This window comes from Pholcus phalangioides, unplaced genomic scaffold, assembly GCF_987345545.1.
Source record: "Pholcus phalangioides strain wild (caught in Gottingen) unplaced genomic scaffold, Ppha-v1.0 ptg000011l_1, whole genome shotgun sequence".
NCBI classification, from domain to species: domain Eukaryota; kingdom Metazoa; phylum Arthropoda; class Arachnida; order Araneae; family Pholcidae; genus Pholcus; species Pholcus phalangioides.
In genome coordinates, this window is record NW_028301604.1 from 7,968,619 (window position 1) to 7,983,669 (window position 15,051).

General features: G+C 37.7%; 1 protein-coding gene across 1 annotated transcript in view; it reads right to left on the reverse strand.

The window, feature by feature from the left end:
* LOC149080005 (uncharacterized) overlaps positions 1-6,558 on the reverse strand; it is a 58,513-nt gene extending 51,955 nt beyond the window's left edge. Inside the window, exons 1-2 of the mRNA XM_089238924.1 lie at positions 6,371-6,558; positions 1,116-1,372 (exon numbers count right to left, since the gene is read on the reverse strand). Coding sequence (XP_089095050.1) covers positions 1,116-1,372; positions 6,371-6,486 — 373 coding nt within the window. The 5' untranslated portion in view covers positions 6,487-6,558. The remainder of the gene's footprint in view (positions 1-1,115; positions 1,373-6,370) is intronic.
* Between the last annotated feature and the right edge of the window lie 8,493 nt (positions 6,559-15,051).

A 15,051-nucleotide genomic window follows, 5' to 3' on the forward strand; every position in this document is an offset into this window, starting at 1 on the left:
GGGACTTCTGGGATTTCGAGCACTGCTGTCTTCTGGGGGGGGGGGAATAAGCAATATTTGAGACGTTTTCTGTAGGCATAGGTTCCAAACCCCCTTATCCTCATTGTTGCAAAATATATCTACCATTCCACACACATCAGCTGGAACTGGTGCCACTAGATCATTTTCAACAATATCCTCTTCATCCAAGATGTTCCCAGGTTCATCAGCAGGTAATTGGCATATATCTTCATCTTATAATTTGAAGTCTGAAAGAGTTTCTAAATATCCTACAGCAGCTTCTTCAAATTTGAGATATATTTTCGACGTGGTTACACACAGCGGGACATAACAAGACTATCTACAATTGCCAATCTTGGTTTGACAAATCTGTGGTTTGCAAAAACATGCATTTCTAAGTCGAACAAATGGATGATCATAACATTTGGTGGTTCAAACAGGAAAATCGAAGTAACGCACTGCACATTAGATATCTCTAGAATCCTGCTCTCTTGAATGCTCCATAAATGGAACATGCATATTTGAAGGGATGTAGCTTGTTCATGTGTAACATTACAAAGAAACTAATTGATTTACTTTGATTGATACATTAGGTGGTAGAAACATGCAAAATAATTTTCAATTTACTTCAAAATTGAAATTTTAGAAAATTTTAATCAAAATGGGGGGAAAATGCCCAAAAAATGTGAAACTTCAAAATTCTGTCAAAAAAGTTTTTATTAACATGAAGTCTAAAAATTTATTTCACAAAATACTTTGAACTCTCTATATATGATAAAAAAACCAGAAATGTTTGAATCAATTTTATCTGATATTTTTGCAAATATAAAAACTATGTTCCATTTATGGAACATTGGCTGTTAAGCAGTTAATTATGTGTGAATAATTACTATATAAGGGAACATTTATCTATCCTCATGTAAGACCTGTGTGAATGAGAGGTTTAAATATTGCTTTAATGCTGACAGAAGCAAACTTGGAATGATCAATACTAGATTTGACAATTCAATGCATGCATGGTTCCACAGAATATAATGTTTAATTGTGAGATACCACTGTACATATTTGATTTTGTTATACATCAGCTCAGTGATATGGGAAATTTTCAATCTTACCTCTTATGTTTGTTTCAAAAACGGACACATTCACATCCATGTTAAAATCTGCAGTAGCCATAAGAAGCTTTGCTACTCTACGAAATTCTGAATTATTCCCCATCACAGCAAGAGTATCCAGCGCATCGATTAATGTTAAAGAAAAACTTCCCCATGTATCAAAACCTTCGCAAGACAAAGGCTTGAGTTCATCATATGGATAAGCATAAGTCAAATACCCATCATAGGCATGTTGAAACATTTCTGCAGTCTTGTTTCTGAAATGTGGATAAAAAATTTACTTAAACTGATAACCAATTAAAAATAATAAACATATAAAGTAAAAAATGAACTGATAGGTTTTTTTTTTACATAAATTCAGAAAATTTTGCAAAAGTGATCCACTTAAACACCTAAAATTCTCAGTTCTTTAGGAGAATATTCTCATCAAAGAGAATATTTACGAATATTCTCTGGAAGGTTTATAATAATAAATAACTTCATCTCAAGGATTCAAGATATGAATAAATATCTAAGAAATATTTATAAAAGGCTACAAATTTAGGAATAAACTAAAAAAACTTAATAGGCTATATTTTGCTATTAGGCTATATTTTGCTATTAGGCTATATTTTGTTGGATTTTTCTGCAAGCAAAAGTGGCCATACAAAACATTTAAGTTGGAAATTGGCATTAATTATTCACGATAGTTATAAATTCTCGCTTTCTACCACTTGGCACCTATATAGAAGGAATGCCATCACTTTTACAGTTCAAAGATATGTTGATGACATCATGCTGCGGTTGCATTATCCTTCATGGCATGACATTCTGGGGCAATTTTCCAACAAGATAATGCCAGGCCAAATATGGCTCGCATATTTCTGGACAGCCTCCTCACTGTTGATATTCTTTTTTGGCCAACAAGTTCACCAGACTTTTCACCAATCAAACATGTATGGGACATGGTAAGCTGCCAGATTTGGGCACCTCAAAATGTCTTAGATCTGGAGCAACAGTTGATGAATGCCTGACAGATTTTATCGCAAGATGTGATTAGGAATCTTTATCACTTTTTACATATACAAGCATGTATTGCTGCCAGGGGGGGGGGGGGGTCACCAATTACTGATTTGACATTCAATGTGCAATTGCTAGCCATTGATGGGTTCTACGGCTTTGAATTTTTAATCACTTCATTATCTGTGTGTGTATGAGCTTTACATATATTTAATTTCAATAAAAACAGTCACTTTCTTCATGGTGGTTTTTTTTGCCAAAAAGTGTAGTTAGCTCATTTCTCTCAAACACACATACTCATGAAAAAGATCAGTTCCTAGAATGTCCAGACTGTTTAATTTGATATTAGTCTTACCACTGATTGATTTGGCAGTATTATCGTACACACTGAAATTATTCGTCTGAGGCATTTTCTCTTAGCTTCATCATTCATTTTACATGATATGGCTCAAAATCTTTGTGGAAAAGAAAGAGAGATAAATCTAGAAAGTGATTCCGCGGTGGAAATAAATTAATATGGCTCAAGTGACAGTTACTCATTGGATTTATTTTGATTGGCATGAAAATTTAGCTCACACTGTGGCTGTTTTATGTTAGCGCATGTATCCATATGACAAAAATGTTCATTAGTTCTGATATTTTAGTTTAGAGATTGGTATCAACCATAAAATTCATGAAAAAAATTTTTCTTGTATGTTTTCTCAACTTGTCCATGTCCATAGAAACAAATTAAAATTAAAAACAAAATTTTATTTTTCTCACTAAAAATAGAACGTAAAAAATTTTAATTTATGACTTAAGTGATAAAGTAAATAAAATTTTTGTTTTGTAAATTTTGAAATTTCACTCCTTTAGAGAAAAAAATCAAGTGCTTTCACATGGAGCAAAAATATTTTTTTTCTAATTAATAAAACTGATGTTCCCAATCGGGAACATTGGCCGTTAAAACATTAAGGAGTGTCTACACTGCACACACTATGTGTTGTCCTTGAGCGATTTGCTGATATCCTGTAAAATGTGAACAGGGCAACAGTATATACAATGATCCGCAGAACAAGTAACAAAACTAGTAGTGAGAATCAGAACAGACTCGGTGCATCAAAGAGACTCATACCATGCCTCTGTATGGAGGAAGGCTGGTTGCAACTAACTTATGCATTGGCGGAAACAGAAAAAAAAATTCTCTCACACACACACATGGGGCCAATAGAAATTATTGTTCAATCGAGGATGTTAAAAAAATACAAATTCACAAATATTGCATATTTTTTGCATTACTTATCTTTTTTAAGAGGAACCGAGAACTTAGCAAAACAAGATAAAAATTTCTGCTTCTTTCATCAACAATGTTTTTTATATTCTGAAGATATAGTATCTCTAAAAATGTTGTGAAAAAATTATGGGAAAAAAAGGAATCTACACAATGTTGTAAGTGGCTATCAAAGTCTCAAAACAGGCAGAAAATTAGTTAAAAACTAAGGTATATAAAAATTACTCAGTTATTGACATTGCATAATGGCGTTAATGTTGAGGAATTGTGTGCTGGTAAAGTAAAGCCATTGGTAAACTGTGAGTGAAATAGCAGAAATAAGATTCACCAAAAGACTATCACATGATTTTGGCTGAGAAAATAAACATGCATCAAGCAAATGCAAAAGTGCATGCACACACTTTGCTATTTGGGAATCTTCATTTTTTTTAAAACAAAATTGCCACAGCAAAATAAAATACTACTTTACATAAGCATTTTTTTCTTCCCTTCAAACCGAGCACAACTCAGGGTCTATCACCCTCTATGGGCAATTAACTACCTAGTGAATTGTGCTGGAAGTGTGTGTGTACCTAACAGTCTGAGTGCGCATCTAGAGTTGTGTCTGATTTTTCAGTGCCATCTATATTTCAGAAGTAAAGTGAGTGAAGTGTAATGATTGAATTACATTTGTACTGTTTGTAGGTCTGTTGCTCTGTGGTGAGACTTTTTTAAAGGGGAGCACATAAACACTTGCAGACTGAAAACTAAACCACATAGAAAGATTCAATAAATGACATATGACTAATCCGGATATCTCTCTGGAATGTGCTATAAAAAACCACTTCAAATCACTGAGCAGGCACATGTTAATATCGTCAGCTTGCCGTAATATACATTTCAAGAATCACTAGTCTATGCAATGTTGTAAGCAGACCAGCAAGCATTGACTCATTGGTAGACTATCTCAAAAAAGTTTGTTTTTCTTTTTAGAAAGACCTGCCATATCTAAAACAAACACTGGGCGAATGGATCATTAATGGTCTATCTTGACTGATCTAAGTCTCACTAATTGTCTCAATCATGAACAGCAGTGCATCTTAAATAAATGTTGCTCTTGTGGGTATCACGCTGGGCTCTCATTGTGAGGATCCAGGTTCAAAACTGTTGACACATAGTGGTGGTCGGCTGAAGTTAGTTTTCTGTGGTTGTACAACTTTGAGGTGCAAATGCAAGCTTTATAAAAAAAAGTCTCTGCAAAGAGAGCAGGCAGACTTACAACACAATACTGACATACCATATATACCAGTGTTTCTCAACCACTCCAGGCCCTGACATCAGTCAAACCGGGCCATGAGTGGTTCACCGTTTCATTTTCACCCATTTATTTCCTACTAGTCGTGTGTATGACCTGGCCTTCCACTGTCAGGTTTCTTTAGGGGGGGGGGGAGGGTCATCTTTTTGTTGTTTCTTCGTCTTCGGAACTTATTCATTCAATCCATAAATTCCTTAAAACCGGGATTCTCAAACTTTTTCCATCTACGATGCCCCTCTCCCTAATCAATGTTTAACTTATCCGCAGCTTCGCAGAGCAATTTAACAAAGTGTCTTTGGAAAACCTTTGTCAGTGGTGCTGTGGGGTGTTGGTCTTGACAAAGGTTGGCAGCACACAGTTTAAGAATCCCCACCTTAAAACAATCTTTATAAGGCTCAAATTAAGGAACAAATTTTTCAACAAAAAAAACTTGGCTTATACAAGAGTATAAGTGGTATGAAAATTCAAGCATTTATCGTCTTTACTTTAAAATATGGAAGAGAGATGGCACCACCACCAAGAACACAAAACAAGCACAATTCTGACAACATTAATATGGTAGGGGCCACACATTCTCTGTCATGTACCAATTCATTAGAAATTCCATAGAGTAATGTGTACAAGGTACATGTATGGTTTTGTATGAAGTAGCCAGGGCCCCAACTGGGGAGGGGTGCAGTCTGGTGCCCCAGGACCAAAGAAGGCACAAATTTCACCCTTTAACCTATCCTTCAACATTATAAAGGGGTGATGAAATACACGTGCCCGCTGACCAAGTGTCTAGTTGTGCGTTGTGGCCCTGTAACTAGTAGTAGTCCATTTTAAATAGAAATAATTAGTGTACAACTGAAGTAATGGGTATGACTGATCAGAGATCACAATTCATTTATTTCAAACCAAGCACCACTCTGGTCTATTGCCATGGCAATTTAATATCGAATGAGTTGTCTGGAAATGTGCATGTGCACCCGAGTCTGAGTGCATATCCAATGTTGTATGCAAATTTTAGTGCTACCATCAATTTTTTGGAACTAGAATGGAATTTCCCATTACAACAGGCGCAGATCCATGCTAATGTGTCGGGAGGGGCGAGCGATTTCCTGCATCTCTTTATTTGATCATTCCATATTTTACAGGACAGACAAATTTTGCCCATGTTATTTAAGGTTCTTGGGGAGGGGGCAATCACTCTCCTCTGCTTTCACCCCAGGATCACAACAATGGAAATTAGAAACAGTAATTAAAAAATAAATGTTTGAAACTAACCAAAGCAAGAAGCAATTAATGCTGCCACCATTTGCTTTAATGGAGTGATACTTAAATTTTTCTTGAAGTTTTTGGAAGCAAATGACATGATGCAGCATGTCTTGGATATGTTGTATATCAGTCAGTTCATTAAACAGATAATTATGCAGCTAATTAGGCGGGGACCAACAGTTTGAAGCCGATCGTGAACGGTTGTAAAAGGCTACTGGCCCTACCTAGTCAAGCCAAACTGAGTTGAATCGGTTATGTTGGTTAACATGTAGCTGCTTATAATAAATTCCAAAATTATATCATGCCTACACAATGAATAAAATCTTTATACTTATCGCGATTCACTGAATACAAGCAGTGGTTCAAATATAAATGACACGCAAGCAATGAAAATAGAATGCTTTATTGAACATATGATAGCGGATCTTGACCTACCTATAACGATTCAAGTCACTTATGGTGAATCGCCTAAATGTGAATGTCTCATATCGAACACACAAATGTATAGAAAAAATTAGAAAGATAATGTAAAAGGTATTTCTAAGAGACATATTTGCTATAAGGCAACGTTCTTAGCGTTCATGACAACAGTTTGGCTTTCACTCCTATACGGTCGTGACTACACGTAAACAGCCCGCATGCCGGTGACATGTGCTCTCTCTCTTATTTATTTTTATTAATAATGTTCATTCAGCTTACGTTTTATTGCATTGCTATCTCCTTTCTTTTTATCATGCTTACACGATCTTATTCGCTCAACTTCTTTTCTGGTTTTGATTTCATGACTACAAGGATGTTCACTTTGCTATTGGCTATGGTAAACTAATATGACCATACGTCCTGTATTTTCCGGGACAGTACAGGTTTTTTTTTTTTCTGGCCGTCCCGACATTTTTTCAAATTTTTCAAAATCATTTTTTCAAAAATGTCCCGGTTTTCACGTATTTTCAACGAAAGCTAACTTGACTTTTTATTCATCAAATCAACGATTAAAATTACTTTCCCAACTCATAAATTACATTGCGATAATTACGACTTTAAATAAAAATATTCATTTTGCATATTTTTCATGGTTTTTTTTAAATTCACTGCAATTTGCAGTAGCACTTCATTTCGCACAATTGGGGACATTTTGTGAACTTAGCAATAGTTGGCAACTTTGTCTACTTTTGGCATCATTTTTGGCGATAATTGTCAGTGTCCTGTATTTTTCTCGACCAAATATGGTCAGCCTATGGTGGACGCAACACAGTGGCTTGGCATTCGAATGGTTAGCAAACTATCCTTCGTATGTGCCAGTGTGGTTTCAAATCTCAACTGAGCCATAGCTATTTCTTGTCCAGCCGTTTGAAATCGGTGGTGAGAGTAGAAAAAGATGACCGTGCAAAGCACGAAAGACTTGACCAAGCGGAGATGAAGATTAATAAAGTTAAGAAAGTTCACATGCCTCCACGGGGAATCGAACCATTAACCTCTCGCAGTCCAGGCGAATGCTTTACCATTAAGCTACAGAGAACTGATATTTTCTTCCTGAAAGGCCCGTTTACATGCGTCGTGTACCGTGTTGCCCCGAAAATAAGACCCGGTCTTATATAAATTTTTGCTTCAAAAAATGCATTAGGGCTTATTTTCGGGGTAGGACTTATATTAGATGAGGAACAAAGCTCGTGTCAGAAATAATAAACAACGCCAGACGAGCTGCAGTAATAGTGTTTACAGATTTTCATAATCGCGATCGTTTTGGAAACGTCAAAGTGTGTTTTAGTAGTACGCAAAATTTTGTTCATTGTTTGCAACTTTTAGGTGTAATACGGGACTTGTAAAATGTCTGTTGAGAAATCTAAAATTCGTCACATCATTTAGTTTCACTGAGAATCCAAAGTTAGTGCTTTCAGGGCTGCAACCGCGAAAAATTCCGTTTTAGGAGAGTTCACTGTAAGTGCCAGAACAGTAGGATACTGTTTCTACAATGGACATTCCCCCTCGACAATTCAGCTGAAAATTGCCCGGTGCGAGGGCAAAAAAGGTCACCAGACGAACATTGATACACAAGAAGGCCATATTATGTATCTGGTGGAATCACCGTGGAATAATCTTCTACTATGACTTTCTTCCGAAAAGACATTTCTTGCTTTTTTTTCTGTATTCTTTTTTTCCAAACAATAAAAACAATAAATTTCTGGCAAGAGCTTTGCTCCCCACCTAATATTAGGACGATACTGAAAAATCACGCTAAGGATTATTTTTTGGTAGAATAACTCTTTCTTTTTTAACATTTTCAGTGGCAATCCCGAGATATCTCGTCAAACTTTATCTGCTTTATTTCTGTCACCCTGAGATATTTCGTCAAACTTTATCGCGCTTTATTTCTGTTACTCAGAGATATTTCGTCTTTTAAAAACGTAATGAAGCTGTTTTTACAATAAAACATGTTTTCCATCTCTCCCTCCAATCAATCAACTGCAGTGGGTGGAGTCAGCTCTTGTTCAACGTTAGATAGCAAGGAGCGAGAAAAATAGAAAAAGAAAGATACGCTCAGTATAACTAATGCAAAAAAAAATTTTCCCAAAAAAAGAGTATTTCCGTAGAAAGCCATAACATACATGGCAGATGTTTCTGTATCATAGTCAGGGAAATGAAAGCGATGGGTGGAATAAATTTTCTTGTTGGGGGGGGGGGGGGTTATCTGCTCACAATCGTAAAAAAATTCTTCTTAAAATTAGTGACAATTTGGGAAGGTTTTGAAATTTTAAATATGACAGTTATAGTGCGGATCAGGAAAATTTTAAAAACCGCTTAAAAGGTAAAGACATTTTTGAACAATGGTTATAAAAATTTTCAAATGTTGAACGTCATAAAATGTTTCGTTTGGGTGTCGTTTAAAGTAAACAAGAAGTTCAGTTTATATTTTCAGAACCATACGAGAGGTACACAACACCAAACATGGCCCCCGCTCTGTCCCTTTCGGGATATAAGCGGATTACCTTGCGGCTGGGCTATGCTGGAAGAACTCTCCTGACATCCGGGCCCGGCGAACATCCCCCGACTCGCAAGCCACCGGGTCCGTCCCGCCGGGACTCCACTCCATCCCAAGCAGCCACACTCCGGGAAGCTCCCGGAAACCTCCGATGGTCAAGAAGGAGCACAGGTGGACCGCCCGCCAGATCTCCGACCCAACAAAAACATTCCGAGGCCCTCGGCTCCCCTAGTCCACGAGAGAACACCCCCTTCCGCCACTCATCGCTCAAAGGAGCAACAGAACGGAACCAAACGTCCGTCCCCCTCCGGCAGCACGCGCCCGTCCATGCCAACACCGCACCCCGTTCCCACCAATCCATCCGCAGATGGACCCGTGGGATCTCGGTTGCCAATCACTCGCTTCAGCTCCTTTGCTACCTGAAAGAAAACATGCATACATGGCACATGGAAGCACTGAACAGAAATGACAGCAAGTGCTTAAAGGCCCGTTTACACGACGCAAGCGCTTTAGTTGGTAACTTAATTTTTAGTTGCCAAGTACGATACGATGTATGCAGACGATAAGGGCCGTTTACACGGCTTTAGTTGGCAAGTGCAGAAGTGATTTAGTTGGTAAGTCAGATAAGAACGGTTCTATTTTTTCCGGTTAAGTAGACGTATGCGCATGCGCCAGTGGGCGTGACCTGCCGCGCTGGAGGGGTCATTTTGCTCTCTCACGGAGGGGTTTATTTTGATCTCAAGCGTGAACCTGTTCATACTCCGTCGTCTCCTGAAGTTTCGCTAGAATTCCGCGGAATTATTGGATGGTGAGATGGCCAGAGGACACAACCTTCAAGTTTGTTGAAAAATATCTTCGCCATGAATGTTTGTTGAACTATAGAAATGAAAATTACCTTAACAAACAAGCTAAAAATTATTCGATATTGGAAAAAGCTATAGAATATTCTGTCGACGTGATGTCAGGAGTGGAAAAAAAATTGAAGATTCAAAAATATATATCGGGTGGGGAGGATTTATTTATTAAAAACTGGAGGGGGGTTTCGAATATTTCTCTCGTCCAGAACGAATTTGCTGCCATCTGTTGTAAAAATACATGATCAAATATTTAAAAGATGTCATCTATAGATTAAATTAAAAAATAATAATGATTTCGAAAATTTGGAAATAATTTTTGTTTAATGAATTTTTATAATTTAATTTTTAACCCTTAGAATTTCCTACGAATGCCAAGAATCTTCTCCAGTATTTTCGGCTTCTATAATTCATAATTTATCTCCTCTTCAACTTCGATTAAAATATCATATAATCGATATTTACAACTTGGACGAGAAATAGAGAAATCTTATATTTCTTCTCGATGACTTACATAAGTTTATAATATGTTGTGTATTCTTTTTTCCCCTGTGGCGTCATCTCTCGCCCCCCTTACGTGGGTGCAGAGGCGAAAAAAGGGGACAAGCGAACTGTTTCCCTTGCGTGACCTACTTCTTGCTCAGTGTGTTGCTCTCGCGCAAGTGATATAGTTTCTCCTTTTTTATTGAATAAATTTATTTAAGTGAATAAATTTATATTCTTTAAAAAAAATATCATATAATGTGGCTCTGATCACAGTATTCTTAAGTTCTACCTGATCATCTTCATCCATCGTTACGAAAGCTATGAGCTTTAAAAAAAGCACCTCTCTGAATGCCAGATAAATAAAAAATTATTACTATTATACTCCCGCACGTTGCGTCTCTCTCTCTCCGTGGATTTGAGTAGACTGAAGCGCGCATGCGCTAACTGCGTCCGCCTCCGTAAAAATTATCCAATGAGCATCTACTTGCCACATACGTGTGGACACTTTCATTACACTTAATTTTAACTTACCGATTCTTCTTGAAGGTGTCCACACGATTTAGTGGTAAGTAGATGCTCATTGGATAATTTTTACGGAGGTGAGTGCAGTTAGCGCATGCGCGCTTCAGTCTACTCAAATCCACGGAGAGAGACAGACGCAACGCGCGGGAGTATAATAGCAATAATTTTTTATTTATTTGGCATTCAGAGAGGTGCTTTTTTTAAAGCTCATAGCTTTCGTAACGATGGATGAAGATGATCAGGTAGAACTTAAGAATACTGTGATCAGAGCCACATTATATGATATTTTTTTTAAAGAATATATTTATTCAATAAAAAAGGAGAAACTTTTTTCTCACTTGCGCGAGAGCAACACACTGAGCAAGAAGTAGGTCACGCAAGGGAAACAGTTCGCTTGTCCCCTTTTTTCGCCTCTGCACCCACGTAAGGGGGGGCGAGAGATGACGCCACAGGGGAAAAAAGAATATACAGCATATTATAAACTTATGTAAGTCATCGAGAAGAAATATAAGAGTTCTCTATTTCTCCTCTAAGTTGTAAATATCGATTATATGATATTTTAATCGAAGTTAAAGAGGAGATAAATTATGAATTATGAAAGCCGAAAATACGGGAGAAGATTCTTATCATTCGTAGGAAATTCTAAGGTTTAAAAATTAAATAATAAAAATTCATTAAACAAAAATTATTTCCAAATTTTCGAAATCATTATTATTTTTTAATTTAATCTATAGAGATGACATCTTTATGTTGAATATTTGATCATGTATTTTTACAACAGATGGCAGCAAATTCGTTCTGGACGAGAGAAATATTCGAAAGCCCCCTTCCAGTTTTTAATTTATAAATCCTCCCCACCTGATATATATTTATGAATCTTCAATTTTTTTCAACTCCTGACATCACGTCGACAGAATATTCCATAGCTTTTTCCAACATCGAATAATTTTTAGCTTGTTTGTTAAGGTAATTTTCATTTCAATAGTTCAACAAACATTCATGGCGAAGATATTTTTCAACAAACTTGAAGCTTGTGTCCTCTGGCCAACTCACCATCCAATATTTCCGCGGAATTCTAGCGAAACTTCAGGAGACGACGGAGCATGAACAGGTTCACGCTTGAGATCAAAATAAACCCCTCCGTGAGAGAGCAAAATGACCCCTCCAGCGCGGCAGGTCACGCCCACTGGCGCATGCGCATACGTCTACTTAACCGGAAAAAATAGAACCATTCGTATTCACTTACCAACTAAATTACTAAATCCCAACTAAATCACTTGCGCACTTACCAACTAAAGCCGTGTAAACGGCCCTTATCGTCTGCATACATTGTATCGTACTTGGCAACTAAAAATTAAGTTACCAACTAAAGCGCTTGCCTCGTGTAAACGGGCCTTTACATCAAGTGGAAATTGTCAGGAAAGAACATGACAAACATCGCAGTTCTGCTAAATGAGCGGGACAGAAGAGAAAAATATATATATATACAGTGGTGATATGGTGAAAAATATTCCCATGAAACATCACAGTCCATCCGATGAATATCCAGGATTACAGAGCAGTGGGAATTCGAGAGACTAGACACAAAATAGTCTCACAAAACATCACAGTCCGAAATGCATTCCAGAACAAAACCAGCGTTGTGGTAATTCATGGTTCACCACAGTAGATCGTAGAGCTTACAAATATATATATGGATACATGTGAGTAAATGCAAATACATAGAAACGATTAAAAAGATACATGAATATGTGAAAAAGTATAAAAAAGGCAACGGAAATCTGAAGAACATCATTGTCCTAATTTCACTAAGAGTTGACAATGGGAATTCATGTGAAACCTCGTTGTTCGATGAAAGAATGAAAAGTTTATGGCTCGTAATCGGAGTCTGAGCAAGAATCACCTACATCATGACCCTCTACAATAGCAGTCACAGGTCTAGGATGGATGAAAGAGTCTTGATTATTTTCAAGTTGATTGATGAGCATTTTAATTTGATCGTGGAGACCAGAGGTACTGAGCACTGAAGTCATCCACGATTGAACATCATTTGCCTGGACCCGGATGTGTAGATTCGCGGTCAAAGGGCAAGTGGTCGCGTAATGGTACGCTGTGCCCTCCTCCCCGCATTTGCACTTTTCTGTTCTCTTGTGTCATTTATCAAACAGTTTCCAATATATACGACAGAGAATCGCTTTAACACAACCTCAATATTATTTCGGAATGGTGCTCAACCTGAGATTTAGCCCTCAACTCCTCAAAAACAGTTTTTATGAAAGTTACTCGTGAGAGAATTCCCCTCGATTTTCCTTTATTCAATCAACAATTATTTTGTCTCTGAGGTTTCTTATTATAAATATCTGGGCGTTATAATCTCTGCCGATCTCCGCTGGAATCTTCACGTTGATAATATTTCTCGCCAATGCCTCCAAAAACTCTTTTTCCTTCTTCGCAACCTGGTAAACTCCACCCGTCATATCCGCACCTGTGCTTCCAGACATATATCCTCCCTGTTCTCTCCTATGCGCCTGTGAAAGTTTGGATTCCCATACCAACATAGATAGATTAGAATCTATCCAAAATAAGTCCACACGCTTCATTTTTGACTGCTGGTCTTCATCTGTTTCCATTTCAGTTCCATATCTCTTTATTTGCATGCGCATGCCTGTACCAGTTTTTTTGGCTCTTCAGTTTGGTTCATTACATCCATCATGTGATGCAACGACATACTAAACGGCGTCGGATTGGTGACTTTTACTAAGGCTTATTTTCGGGGTAGGGCTTATATTACGAGCATCCTGAAAAATCATGCTAGAGCTTATTTTCGGGGAAACACGGTAGTAACTACGTAGTTACTATATTTTAAGACGTGAAGTGCTTTAAAATGTATGCAGACGTTAAGGGTCGTTTACCGCGGTTTAGTTGTCAAGCGATTTAATTGACAAGTAGATGAGCCGGATTCTATTTTTTCGTAGGAAATACGGTGGGAAGTTCTTTAGTTACCAGACCTGAGCAGCACCTCCTGGACATAGAAGGCCTTCGCACGGGTTGCCAAGTTCATCTGTAACGTCATTAAGACTACCTAGCAAGTTTGCCACATTTTGAACCACAGCATCCTATTTCGTTTCTTATTGTTTTGACGTAGAATCTTCCTGGTTGGCTCACAAATACCGCATGGTGATTGGATGTGGAGCATAGAAATCGCCAATTCTGAGCCTATTCATTTCTTTTCCGTACAGCGATGATACTGGCACGAGCAGGGAAATTTTTTCCCTGAATATTGTAATGGAAAATGGACTACTTGCTGACGTCACGAGCAGCGTGCGAAGGCCTGTCTCTAGGAGGTGCTGACGTGAGGTGATCACAGATAGATAGCGCCTTCTCAATATACTTCCGCAAATTCATCTCCATGCTCAAGACGAATACAAAAGTACAGGACGTCCATAATTAAAAGACCCTATTTTAAAATAGCCTACAGGTGAAACCAGTCATCAGAAAAGTGTGAAATTTTGTGGAGGACTTCATGAGGTGATGGGAATTTGTTTCAGGGGGGGGGGGATTAGTTGCACACGCCGCCACCAGCGTTTCACTTTGAATACCCGTAGATGTAATATAGATGTAAAAACATGTAAATTTATGTGATGCCACGCAGCAGCTGTTATAAAACCCAGAAACATTAGTGAGATCTTGTTCCTCCATGTGTTTGCTGCTCACAATGACGATATGTTTTCGAGATCACGCTTTCAAGTTGTTTTACCAAAACAGCAATTCCACAGTAACTGCTCTACGGAAATATCGGACTTGGAAAAGTATTCGAATAGGTCCAATGAATGTTAAAAAACTTCGGAGTATGATAACGAAATTTGAAACCACAGGATCGTTGGCTGTTCGTCCTGGAAGAGGAAGAAAACCCGTTTCTATAGACCAGCGATTCTCAACCTTTTTTGACTCGCGGAGCCCTTTCTGGTCTATAATTTTTATGGCGGAGCCCCGTAGGCCAAATATTTAATTTATTCATCAAGTTACTGATTTATCTATATTATTTCAAATATTTATATATATATATATTTCAAATTTACTGGGTTTTTTACTTTCCTCGAGCATACGCGGAGCACCGGTTGAGGCGTGTAACACAGCAGGTGTTGGATACAGGGGCGGGGGAGGGGGTTTCAATTTCTTTTTCTTCTTAAGGGAGTGTTTTTACGTTTTTTTTCTGCAAAATAAAACTATAATCTCGGCTTGGGGGGTTACAACTCCCCCCACTTTGCTTATGCCAA